The 12,331-nt window shown below is 41.0% G+C and overlaps 1 protein-coding gene across 1 annotated transcript in view; it reads left to right on the top strand.

The window, feature by feature from the left end:
- The window catches only part of col18a1a (collagen type XVIII alpha 1 chain a), a 66,494-nt gene that overhangs the window by 18,419 nt on the left and 35,744 nt on the right, over window positions 1–12,331 (top strand). Inside the window, exons 5-15 of the mRNA XM_039817583.1 lie at window positions 3,005–3,080; window positions 4,721–4,777; window positions 5,583–5,719; window positions 7,613–7,639; window positions 7,882–8,088; window positions 8,902–8,928; window positions 11,003–11,065; window positions 11,235–11,312; window positions 11,817–11,867; window positions 12,015–12,140; window positions 12,245–12,307. Coding sequence (XP_039673517.1) covers window positions 3,005–3,080; window positions 4,721–4,777; window positions 5,583–5,719; window positions 7,613–7,639; window positions 7,882–8,088; window positions 8,902–8,928; window positions 11,003–11,065; window positions 11,235–11,312; window positions 11,817–11,867; window positions 12,015–12,140; window positions 12,245–12,307 — 912 coding nt within the window. The remainder of the gene's footprint in view (window positions 1–3,004; window positions 3,081–4,720; window positions 4,778–5,582; window positions 5,720–7,612; window positions 7,640–7,881; window positions 8,089–8,901; window positions 8,929–11,002; window positions 11,066–11,234; window positions 11,313–11,816; window positions 11,868–12,014; window positions 12,141–12,244; window positions 12,308–12,331) is intronic.

Here is a 12,331-nt window from a genome sequence, read left to right as displayed (position 1 = left end):
TCCATTTTGTCATCCTGGAATTCATGGTGATAGATGGCGGGGCTAATCACTCACCCTGAACAGTGTCACTGCTGGAGTCCAAGTGTCTCCTTCAGCAGGAAGCCCAAAGAGGAAATGTTTCAAAGGCATATATAGTTTTTTTAATTCTAACTGCATGTGATGCAAATGATTGAGTACAGCTACTTAGTTGTTATTAGCAGTTGTCTGTAATGTCCATCATGTTAAGAAAGCTTTTGTAAATTCTTATTGGGAACACATTTTTGGATTCCATGTATTAAGAGTTATACTCTTATCAGAGATGTAGACTTGGACTTGGAAATATCCCCTATTGACTCAAGAGAAATATTGAAAACTGCTCAACTGAATTTTGTGACTTTAGGAGCTCTGCCAAACTGAACTGTCGTGAGTATTAACATTAACATAACCATTCAGCACGATGAAATCAAGATAATTCTGAATTCAGGTGAAAGAAATTCACTTTTCATTATGAAATAAATTAGTCTGTACACATAATAAGTAGCAGACTTATTTTCCTCCTAGAAGCTAGCAGCAGATTTATTTATGTGCTAGTTCCTACTTTTAGTTATTAAAAGAGCTCCTTGTTGTTAAATATGTAGGATTATTATTCGGCATTTTAACTTGGCTATTGTACGGATTATTCAAAATAACCTATTTTTTATCCTGCCTGCCCTATATTAAACACAATGTTGGCTGTATTGCAGCTCCACCAAATAAGAGACATTTTGACCAGCTTTCTGTTTGTGCTAACAGCCGTTAAGCTGATTGTTTGCGGTGATATGTGATAGCTGAACGATTTTGTAGAAGTTAAACAGAGTGCTGAAGGAGCCTTAATGCAAGTTTTGCATTTAGTATGTATTTAAGTCTTAATGAGACACAGCAATGTTTGGGAAAAAGAATTGTTTCCGTTCAAATCATTGCTTTTTTCTAAGCCTGATTACACTTTCACGAGAGCCAATTAGAGTCCAACACATGAGAGTCAAACCTTGGTTGCTGCATTTTACAAACTGCCAGACAGTTTTTCTTTCATCCTAAGACCAACAACAAAAAAATCCAGTAAGTTCCCTCTGTGATACTCAAAGGACATGACCGGAAAAATAAATAAAAAGAATAACCTCCTACACTGCTTCAGAGGTGGAATATGTTCATAGCCGAGGGAGCTGCATACCTGTTCTTAGATTCAGGGGGTTGTGGGGTTCAAATCCATCAACACTATGTTCTAAAGATGGGAGCCTCCCACCTGTCAACCCCATCTATGATGGATAAGTAAAGGAGTGAACAAGTGGGGTATTCTTTATCACATTAATACAACTTAGAACACTCAGGCCAAATTCTTGGCATAGCCAGTGCCGTGCTACACAGTGGGGAGAATTCCTCCGAAAGGAAACAGGTAAATTATCTACCCTGGCTTCAGCTGCCCCCTCTCTTTCATTCTTTAGCCCTCTCCTTATTTGAATTCCACAGGTGACAATTGGAGCTGTGTCACCGGTGAAGAATGAGTTACAGATGGGAGGGGGGGAGGTGGGGTCTTTGCATTATTTCCTCCCCTTCTCTTGTTTTTACCCACAGGCAGTTAGGAGCAGAAGTGTCCCCACCTCCCCCGACCTCCGATACCTCCTGTTGCTTCTCTCAGTCCTGCTGTGATTTTAGTGATGGAGCAGTGTTGGTAGACTGGATACTGACCCGTCTTTCCTTTGTCCACAAAGACACTTTACTAAATAGGACACACACAAACATAACCGTATCATTTCTAAATGTATTTAGTTAGCTAAACAATTTGATTTGTTAATGCAGTCATTCAAAGAGGCAGTAGAAAGATCAAGATAAACACACACACACATATTTTCTAATTTCAACCATGAATGTATAATAAGCACAGGATACAGCGTTGAGGTGGAGCCCCGTTCATTCCTATGGGAGTTGCTCAGTGGCACATGAAGCCATCATGGAGCCAAAAAGCATGGATGATGCTTCCTTACTGTGTGGCCCATAGAGCAGGTGCACTAGAGACCTCCGCCGGGCGCTCCCCTAACTTGAATGTGGATTAAATTATTTCATCGCACGGCTCTTCTATTCTTTTCAAATGTTATCGGACCGAATGGATCAAATTCTGAAAGTAAAACGAGTCATTTTGTTGGTTGTAACGCCCCCCAAAAAATGTATCCACTGATTTACAGACGTCTCTTTCGCCATGTAAGTCTATTGAAAAAAGTTTTTTAGGGCCAGAGGCATGATGGGCCAGCAGTTGTAATTCCACTGTTTGGCCACTGTGTTCAATTTGCTTCAAAGCCTGACACACTTCCTGGGGGCACTGAGTTCAACCCCTTTGGTTTGATTGAGGGTTTTTCTAGTTTAGTTGTGCAGGTTAAAAATGGGTATTGGAGTGGCAGCAACCACATAAATACCCACAAATGAATACTAATGAAGGTTGTTGTGTGTCATTCGTATTGTAAACAAACTCAATCATTGTACTCTGGGTGTCAGTATAACTCTGAGTAATGACATATTGCAACAGCAGGCCTTATCAATGTGATAGACCGGGAGCGGTGTTCCCTGACTGCCTTAATAATGTTCACATAGAGGAGTTTTGCAATAGGGCCCAGGCATGAGATGTCTGACAGCAATTAACACATAAACTGCAATTACTGAAAACAATGATTGGGCAAAAAAATGTAAGAAAAAGTTGAGTTCTGTCCTTGGTTTGCCATGCAAACATGTGCACTCAATCATGTTTACCCTGTTTAAAAGGCTTTGTGTAGAGCTGGGAAACAAGCTTTGGCTGAACAAACTATAAACATTAGTGTGATTGAATGTTAACACAACGGCTGCTTTTTCCCATGCAGTCAAATGGCTCTTGCATTGTTTTTTCAATGTAGGGGGGATCACCCGTGAAAACAGAGCCATGGAATCTAGAGCAGTAAATGCCCTCCATTGCCCTTTTTGAAAATATGTATCTCTCTCTGTTGCATGATTGTTGTTCCTGCAGACGACTACTCCGTCTTCCCGGCCCATTCAGCAGCCACCACTGACCAGGGTAGACGTGTCAGTAGCAAGAGAAACAGGTGAGTTGATCTGGACAAAGTCAACACTTCCTGAAAGGGGACAGAATCTTTATTTAAAGATTACTCATAGTTCTTAAGTTCTGCAAGCGAGAGAGAGAGAGAGAGAGAGAGAGAGAGAGAGAGAGAGAGAGAGCTCAGCACTGTTTGTTTCTGTAGTTTTGTGATTAAAAATGTTTAGTGTACTGTCTCTATGCCAGCCCTCTTCAGTGTTTCTACAGATACCTTTTGATCTGACCATTACTGTTTTGAAAATATCACTCTTTTTCATACATTTATTATTTTACTCTGAAAGATGGAAACTAGATGTTTTACTTCCACATTTCTTTCTTTTTTCTTTGGAAATGTAGCCTACTTCCACATGCTGACACAGGACTTAGCTCACCTGTCGGGTATTGAGCGGGATGTTTGTGACGGCACATGGTGTTGCAGAGTTCATATTCCTTGAACATGCATACAGTAGCTGAGCTAGTCCGAGCTTGCTACTGACGCATTCACTGATACATGTCTCCATCTAGTGGACATAGGGATTAATGCAATAGTGATCGGGAGGCTCTCATTTGTGGGAATTACGTACATTGAAATACATAATTTTCACTGCAGCAGTCTTGGAACAGAAAGATGTTCATGTTTAAAACATTTTGAACTTTTCCCTATGTTCTACCACTGAGGGTTAAAGTTGATTTGAGAATAAGTCACCCCCATCTTACTAAGTGATTAACCCACAGAGAATGTAATACTGACTTGTGTCTGCTATGTACTAAATTTTCTCTATTACAGATTGCACAAGGTCTTCCAGTGGAGAATATGTCAGTGTGTCACATAAAAAACCCTTAAAATCTTAAAGTGTAAAATTTAAAAATGTTTTACTTTGGCACCATCTGGTGGTAGTGGCATGAATGACACAGCTGTCTCAATTTGATCCCCTGAGGCACAGGGCTTTTCTTTGTTGCATTGTCAGCAATATAAACTAACCAAACCTATTTTATACAATATTATACATGACTTTAAGGAAGCATCACCACTAATGCTAAATACAACGTAGGTGTTTGATGAAGCACGCTATGGAACCCAGTAGTCATCACGGGACGCTCATGTTAGTTCATGACAGAGAAAGAAAGTGGTTCTGTTTTAGGCAATTTTACATTGGAAAAAAAATATTACTTGAAATGATTACTTTCGTGCATTTTTACACTAAATCAAATTTATACTTAACATTTTTTGTTTTAAAGTCAAGTCCCTTGTTGAACATACAGTACAGGCCAAAAGTTTGGACACACCTTCTCATTCAATGTGTTTCCTTTAGTTTCCCGACTATTTACATTGTAGATTCTCACTGAAGGCATCAAAACTATGAATGAACACATATGGAATTATGTACTTAACAAAAAAGTGTGAAATAAGTGAAAACATGTCTTATATTTTAGATTCCTCAAAGTAGCCACCCTTTGCTTTTTTGATAACTCTGCAAACCCTTGGTGTTCTCTCAATGAGCTTCATGAGGTAGTCACCTGAAATGGTTTTCACTTCACAGGTGTGCTTTGTCAGGGTTAATTAGTGGAATTTTTTGCATCCTAGAGACTGACTCGAAACAATGTTAATCTGGAGACTTAATTTAACACTGTTTTTTGCATTGTGTTCAGCAAGTGACTCCCAGCACATTTCTGTGGAGTCCGGGCCCGGACTTCCTGGGTCACCAGGTGGGTCTAGGGGAGTTAAAAACGCAGAGACAAGCATCCAAATCTCCTGTGTTTTACTTGCTTTTTATTCTCTGCTCTGATGCTCTGCCTACCTCATGTGTACTCCTCATGCAGGACCTCACATGGATTTCAAAAGCGCACAAGCATGCCTAAATCTATCTACTTCATGCTTCTGAATTCATGCAGGGTGGCTGACATGCTCGTATATAAGCCAGGGGGGGGATGGAAAATTGGGCCGTTCAGGCTGTAATTCTGTGGATAAATGTACACAGAGAGAAAATAGAAGAGCACATTTAAGAGAAAAAAACATGTATATAGATAGATATATGCTATGTGGCCTTACATTTTTTTAATGAATTTTCCATGCTTATGGGATCCATTTTTCCATTGTGCACTTCATGTTGCTGTGCATGTCAGTGGCATTGGAGATGTGCGACTTCTACACAACGAGGAAGTGTTTTTTTTTATTTCATACAAGCTCCACTGAAAGGGACAAATCTGTGGGTAGGGTTTACGGTCAATTCAGCTCCCACCAGAATATAAATATGAGGAGGGTTGTGCATGCAGGTGTGTGGGAAGGTGTATTCAGTTACTTCCTCCAACGCTTCACATGGCCTTTTAAATTACAGCCACACACACTGGGATTCTCGCTCCATCAAGCAAAAAGTAATTTTCTTTTCCTCTATTCTCCTCTTCTTTTGGGTCCTGTTTATTGTTTGGGATGTGGGATACAATCATTAATCATTTGTGAAAGGTCTTTTCATGAGGGCATTAACGACTGTGTCCTTTTTGTTGTCGCTTTCAGGGCCAGTGGGGGCTAAAGGAGAAAAGGGTGACCAAGGGGATACAGGAGCGAAAGGAGACAGGGGTCCAATAGGGCCGAAGGGAGATGCTGGCTCGGGCTCGGGCTCCGGCTCACGGGGTGGAGCCCGTGGAGACAAGGTTTGAACCTTTTTATACTATCTACTTTGATAGTGGATGGAATACTTGTATTAGACAAGCCATATTTGTCATACAGTGTGATGGGTGGGGCCAACCGATGATGCAAGAAAAAGTCTTTTTAACCCAGTTTGTCGTTGTGAAAGTTACAATGGGCAGTGAGCTAGTTGTAAAAGCAGGAGCAGGGACAGGAGCAGGGCCAGTAACAGCAGTGATATGAGCTTGGGTGAAATGTCCCAAAGGAACACCAGAGGGAGCTGCAAGTCTTAATTTCATGCAAACAAATGCATTATAATGTCAAGCCATTTAGTTACTTTGTTATACATGTTGTACGGTATTTATTTTATCACATAATGTACTTTTTTATTTTTTATATGGATAAACCGTGTGTGTCTATTAGGGCCAAATGGCATCACAATGATTGAAAAGTTAGGAAAATCCTCAATGTGAGACATTATTGTTGGCCTGACCTTGGTTTGATTTCCTTCCATCCTAAAACACATGCACATAACACACTGCAATTCAGATTCAATCCAGCAGGGGATATGGAAACAGGATTTGGTTCTAAACGTTCTGAGAGTTACATTCCCACTGGTGCCCCTCTAATGGGAGTGACTGTGTATACACTCCGTGTGCATCAGTGAAGTGCTTTACTGTAGGTGAAGTTCTCAAACAAGTGGATTAGAGCTGCAAAGATTAATCGATTATTTGTTATCAACTATTAAATTAATCGCCAAACAATTTTGATAATCGATGAATCGTTTTGGGTCATTTTTATAAAAACAAGTATAAGATGGATAAGATAAGATATACTTTATATTATAATTGTCTCTGATTGCAGTGCAGTAAATGTGAATATGCAGTGCTTAATTTGTAAAGTGGAAGGTCCCGGAGCGCAGGGGGGGATCCGGCGACTCAAAACGGGGGTTGGAGGTAACGGAAAAAAAAAAAAAAAAAAAAGACACTGCCTACGTAGCTTCTCTGACTAAAAAAAACTAAACGACGCTGTGTGTACATCAGGGCAATGTTTATTTTTATTTCAGAACACGCACTGCATCGGTGCGAAATGTAAAAAAAAATATATAAATAAATACACTGCAACAATCGTTTTCACAAGCAGCAATTATCCATCGGAATATTTAATTAACCAAGAAACCCACCGTGGTCTCCACATTCTTGAGAATGTGGAGAAACTGTTTTTGCTTGTTGGAATCCGACTGGCCAGCGTATTTGAACAAGTTAAGCAAACTTTGTTGACTTTTTGACATTTCCCCCCTGAGTTAAACAAGGCTATAACCGCAATCTCAAGCAGCACAAGCGCTTGTGTCACTAGAAGTGCAGCACCGCGTTATTGAAGTGCCTCCCCTCCCTCTGTCCCTCTCCCCCCTCCGTCTTACCCTGAAAATTCACCTCAAAAGACATTGAAAATGCAAACACAAGATTTTTGTGGAACTTCAATGGGGAATAAAGACAGATAACAACACTGAACACTACACAAACAGTAATTTCATTTTTTCATTTAGGCGATTAATTTTTCATGGTGACACAGGAGGTGCCGGATCCAATAAAAAAAGGTTCTGGATCCAATGTCGGAGGTGCCGGAACATGTTCCGGCTCAAATTAAGCCCTGTGAATAAGTCCTAGTTTTTTCTCTCCTCTGTGACCGTTAACAAGAAAACAAAACAAGACATTTGAGGACGTCATCTTGGGCTTTGGGAAACCCTGATCAACATTTTTCACCATTTTAGAAACCAAATAACTATTTGATTATTCAAGAAAATAATGGACAGATTTAATCTGCAATGAAAATAATCGTTAGTTGCTGCCCTAAGGTGGATGTGTCTGTGGATACGTATGGCTGGCACTGACTTGGCACCGTCTTCTTTTCATTTTTAGGGAGAACCAGGGGAAAAGGGATTAAAGGTAAGTTAGAGATCCCATTTTTTGAGTATTGACAACTTGATTTGAGTCGCCTGGCAGAGTTCCAGGTGTCTTGTACAGACAGAATGCTCTCTGTGATACACCGTGATCCCTCACCAGGAGAGGACTGCGACACCATTCAAATGAAAGAAGAACTAAATAACCCAGGTCCACTTTAAATTGACTGAATATGGAAAAGCTTTAGTCCGTACCTCAGTTATCACCGATGTTTCTTCTATCTCCAGGGCAGTGCAGGCTTTGGCTACCAAGGAAAGAAGGGAGAGCCTGGCCTCTCTGGGCCCCCCGGCCCCCCTGGCCCTCCAGGGCCCGCAACCGAGTTTTCAGTCGGCGGTGACGGCTCAGTCGCTTCCAGAGTCCCCGGGCCCCGAGGACCAGCTGGACCGCAAGGTGCCGCGGGCCCCCAGGGACCAGCAGGAGCTGATGGAGAGCCAGTTAGTAGACTACAGTTGAATTCTTTGCATGAAACCCGTAAACACAGCAGCTGTGCTGTGCTCGTTGGAGCAAGATCTCCTGTATTTGTCACAACATATGGCTGTCTTTGTTAGAGTGAAAAAGACCATCACTTAACTGGTCTTGAGGGAATTACTGTAATTGTTGGGGCTTTGTAAATTATAGTGTGGTCTAGACCTACTCTATCTGTAAAGAGTCTCGAGATAACTCTTGTTATGATTTGATACTATAAATAAAATTGAATTGAATTAACGCCCATGTGCCGTCGAGAGTCTAAAAATGTGTCATTACTAGTGTTAATTTCGTCTGACGAGACTAAATATGTTCGTCAACAACCTTTTTTTCCATGACTAAGACGAGACGATAATTTACTTTTATATAACCATTTGACTTTTATTATTTTGACTATTTTAAAAAAAAAAGACAAATGTTTTGACTAAACCTTGACTAAGATATATTGAGTTCTCTTTTGACTAAAACGAGAGTAAAATAACGAGACTTTTAGTCGACTAAAACTTGACTAACAAAAAAAGATATGTGACTGACTAAATATGACTAAAACTAACAAGGACATTTGGCACAAGACTAAGACTAAGAAAATTAAATAAGAATAATAAAAATAGGTGACAAAATTAACACTAGTCATTACACTCAAATATGATCCTTTTTTACAAGTTCAATTATAAAGTTACAACGTATATGTAATTGGAACTAAGAATTGTCACGTGAATTAAAAAAAAAATATTCCCAAATGTGTCTCAGAAGACGTGCGTTTCTTTGTTTCCTTCTCACAGGGCGATCCAGGGGAGGATGGAAAACCCGTAAGTTGTTTTTATTCCTGCACAATACCAAAAACACCGACAGTCTTATCTACTGTCAAAAGGTTCAGTGATGATGGATGTTAAAGGGGAACTATGCAGTTTTTTTTTTAGCTTAAAGTGCCCATATTATGAAAAAAACACTTTTTCTGGGATTTGGGGTGTTCTTTTGTGTCTCTGGTGCTTCCACACACATACAAACTTTGAAAAAAATCCATCCATGCTGTTTTGAGTGAGATACGGTTTCTGAATGTGTCCTGCCTTCAGTCTCCTAGTGAGCTGTTCAAAATCGGCCTCGGACTGTGACGTCACAGTCCGAAATGAGCTGGCTAACCACAACCGTTAGCTCGTAGCGTTAGCCGGCTACCATGCTACGTCGTTCTCTATAGCAAAGCACTGCTACAACACACACAAGTTCACCATAATCTACAAAAGAACTACTTACATGTGTGCCCTCATTTAGAAGTCTCCCAGCTAATCCTGCCTTGTAACTGACTGAAGTTGGAGAAACAGGCTTTCTTTTATTCTCTCTAGAGTTAGCTAGCTGACATGCTCTACATCTGAACTACTGAGCATGTGCGAGTGCAATCAAAGATAGTACAGAAGAAGAAGAAGAAGAAAAGAGGTCTCACTCTGTAGCTAAAACAGAAACCAGGTGAAAAGAGGATCTGCAGCAGTGAGAGAGAGCTGTGCAGTACAACAAAAATATGGTGTTTTTAGATGATTAAACCATGTAAACCTATTCTGGTACAACCTTAAAATACAGTTATGAACCTGAAAATGAGCATAATATGGGCGCTTTAATTTACCTTAACTGAACAGCTTCGGAGTCATTGGAACGGTTATATGACTTTTTTCGAGTTGAACGGTGGTCGTCTATGAGCGGAAAAACCACCCTTGCGACTTTTGGCCAGCGAGCCGCTGGCCTCGACGTCAGGAGGTACCGCGTGATATCAGGTCTCGCCATGTAACGAATTGCTTCACGGCACTGCACACATACACGCCCCCATCCAGGAACCGGCTAGCTATAACAACAAGGTAGCGATGGAGTTTTTCACACTATCGTCATGGCTGAGCCGGCAAAAAAGAAGCAGAAAGCTAGGAAAGCATTGTCGGAGGAAACGGCAGACTCACCGAGCAAGTTTTTACACAGTGACTACGTTTACAAGCTGTCCATTTTTGGGTTATGGTCGGGTTAAGGTCACTATTCGGGTTTCTGAAACATTCGGAATAACCCGTTTACATGCGTGAGCAGAGAGAGTTACTCCTGTATACATGGCATTTGTAATCAATTGGCAATATCCCGATGTAAACGGCGACGCACGGTTAGCGTCTGGATGTACGGACAAACCCTGCTTCGCGTAACTTTTCGGTCACCTTCTTATAAATCTCACTATCTCGGTACTTTCTGCCGTCAACGAAAGACATTATATTCATGGTTTTCACCACACTAATGAAGAAATTGGTTTCCTCCTCGCTCCAAAAGTGTGGTGCTGTGCTGCGTCTCGCCATGTTTACCTCTACTTCTTGTTTACTTACGGTACACTGCGCGCAGGTTTTCTGCATTGACATATATATATATATAACTATATTATTATAGTATATAATTATTATTATAACTATGTTTTCTGGCGCATACAAGAAGTTCCTCTACTCAAAAGACCGAGACTCCTTGCGAATAGAACATGCGCAGAACACAAATCAATGTTCCTTTTGATGGGGATATGCCGATACGCGTTTACATGACCAAAATTTCGTGTTAGAAAAGGGGTAACCCAGGGATCATTTTCGGGTTTTTAAAAACCGGAATATGAGCATATTCAGGTTTTTGCCGGTGTTTACATGGCCGTGCGCGACCGGGTTATTGCTAATATTCCGGTTTTGAACGGGTTATTGGCTGCATGTAAACGTAGTCAGTGTTGCCAAATATCTATTCTGAAGCTGTAGGGGGAGCTCTTTAGAGAAACCTGCGAGCAAAAAGCGAAGAAATTGATAGCGCCCCTTTAAAGTAGATAGGAAGTCCTTTACACTTGTTCTTTCCCTGTATCTCTCTAACATGACCGTGTCCTCGGCACAGGGTCCTGATGGACCTCCTGGCTTCCCTGGAACCCCAGGGGAACCTGGAGCTAAAGGAGATAAGGTTAGAGCGTCACAATAACAGACAACATATTGTATATTATACATATCATATTATAAAATATTATAACATTTACCAAGTACAATAGACTGTGTAAAATAGAACCACCATGTCTGTCTGTGTTTAAATGGATACATGTGTTGTAGCTTGCCTTAATGAACTTGTCTCTCAGGGAGAGCGTGGAGAGGGTCAGCCGGGCCCCAGAGGACCCCCAGGACCTCCGGGACCCTCAGGACCAGGACTCAGATCTGTGAGTTAGTCTTGTATCAGCGAGAATTGAAATTGATTGTGATTTTGACTCCTAGCGACCACAAAAACAATGTAATCGAGAAAAAACGATTATTTAGCTCATTAAGTTTTGCAAGTAAACTCTTATTTTGTCTTGTGTTCTGAATGACACGCCCCTCCCAAAGGCTAAACTCACTCAGCACACATTTGAACATATTTTTCACGTTATTTATTTTAAGGGGAATTCAAAAAGTTTCACAGGAAGAGCATTACGAGATATTTCACACTTCAAGATCATGATTTATTGTTTTTGTTTAATGGTTTCACTGTTTTTTAAGTTCAATAAATGCAACATCTTTCCATAAGTAAATGAGTTATCGTGTTTAAATAATCACAATTTCAATATTGACCACTATAATTGTGATTCGAATTTATTTCTCAGAATCGAGCAGCCCTAGTATCCGCCGACTGCCTGCCTGTGTGACTCATTTGTTGAACACGACTGATTTCTCTTCATGTATTTCAGACTTTTGTGGACATGGAAGGCTCAGGGTTTCCTGATCTGGAATCTGTTCGGGTGAGAAGAATTACAATTTGAAATACTCCTTAACGGTAACAAACGTGTGTAGTGGAGGACAACATCATTCAAGTCAAAGAAGCTGAATTGTTGGTTAGAGACATTTGAGTTTCTGGATACGCTAATGGATTCTTTTTGTTGTCGTAGGGACTGCCTGGTCTACCAGGTCCCCCTGGTCCCCCCGGTCCTCCCGGTCCCTCTACGGTAGGAGCAGGAACAGCATCAAGTTCTGGGGCATTCGGACCACCAGGGGACGGAGCGCCCGGTCAACCTGTAGGTGTCTCTCAACACAATGAGCCATTTAATTCCCCTAACCATCTGAACTGTAGAGGCTAACTCATCAACAACTACTGTACACCTGAACCTAATCTTTCTAGGGCTTGCCTGGTTTGCCGGGTACTGATGGCCTCCCAGGAGTGTCTGGTCCAAAAGGAGAAAAGGTAATAACCTTTTTAAAAAAGTGA

This window comes from Perca fluviatilis, chromosome 12 (assembly GCF_010015445.1).
Source record: "Perca fluviatilis chromosome 12, GENO_Pfluv_1.0, whole genome shotgun sequence".
Lineage (NCBI taxonomy): Eukaryota > Metazoa > Chordata > Actinopteri > Perciformes > Percidae > Perca > Perca fluviatilis.
This window is presented reverse-complemented; position numbering and strand designations above follow the sequence as displayed.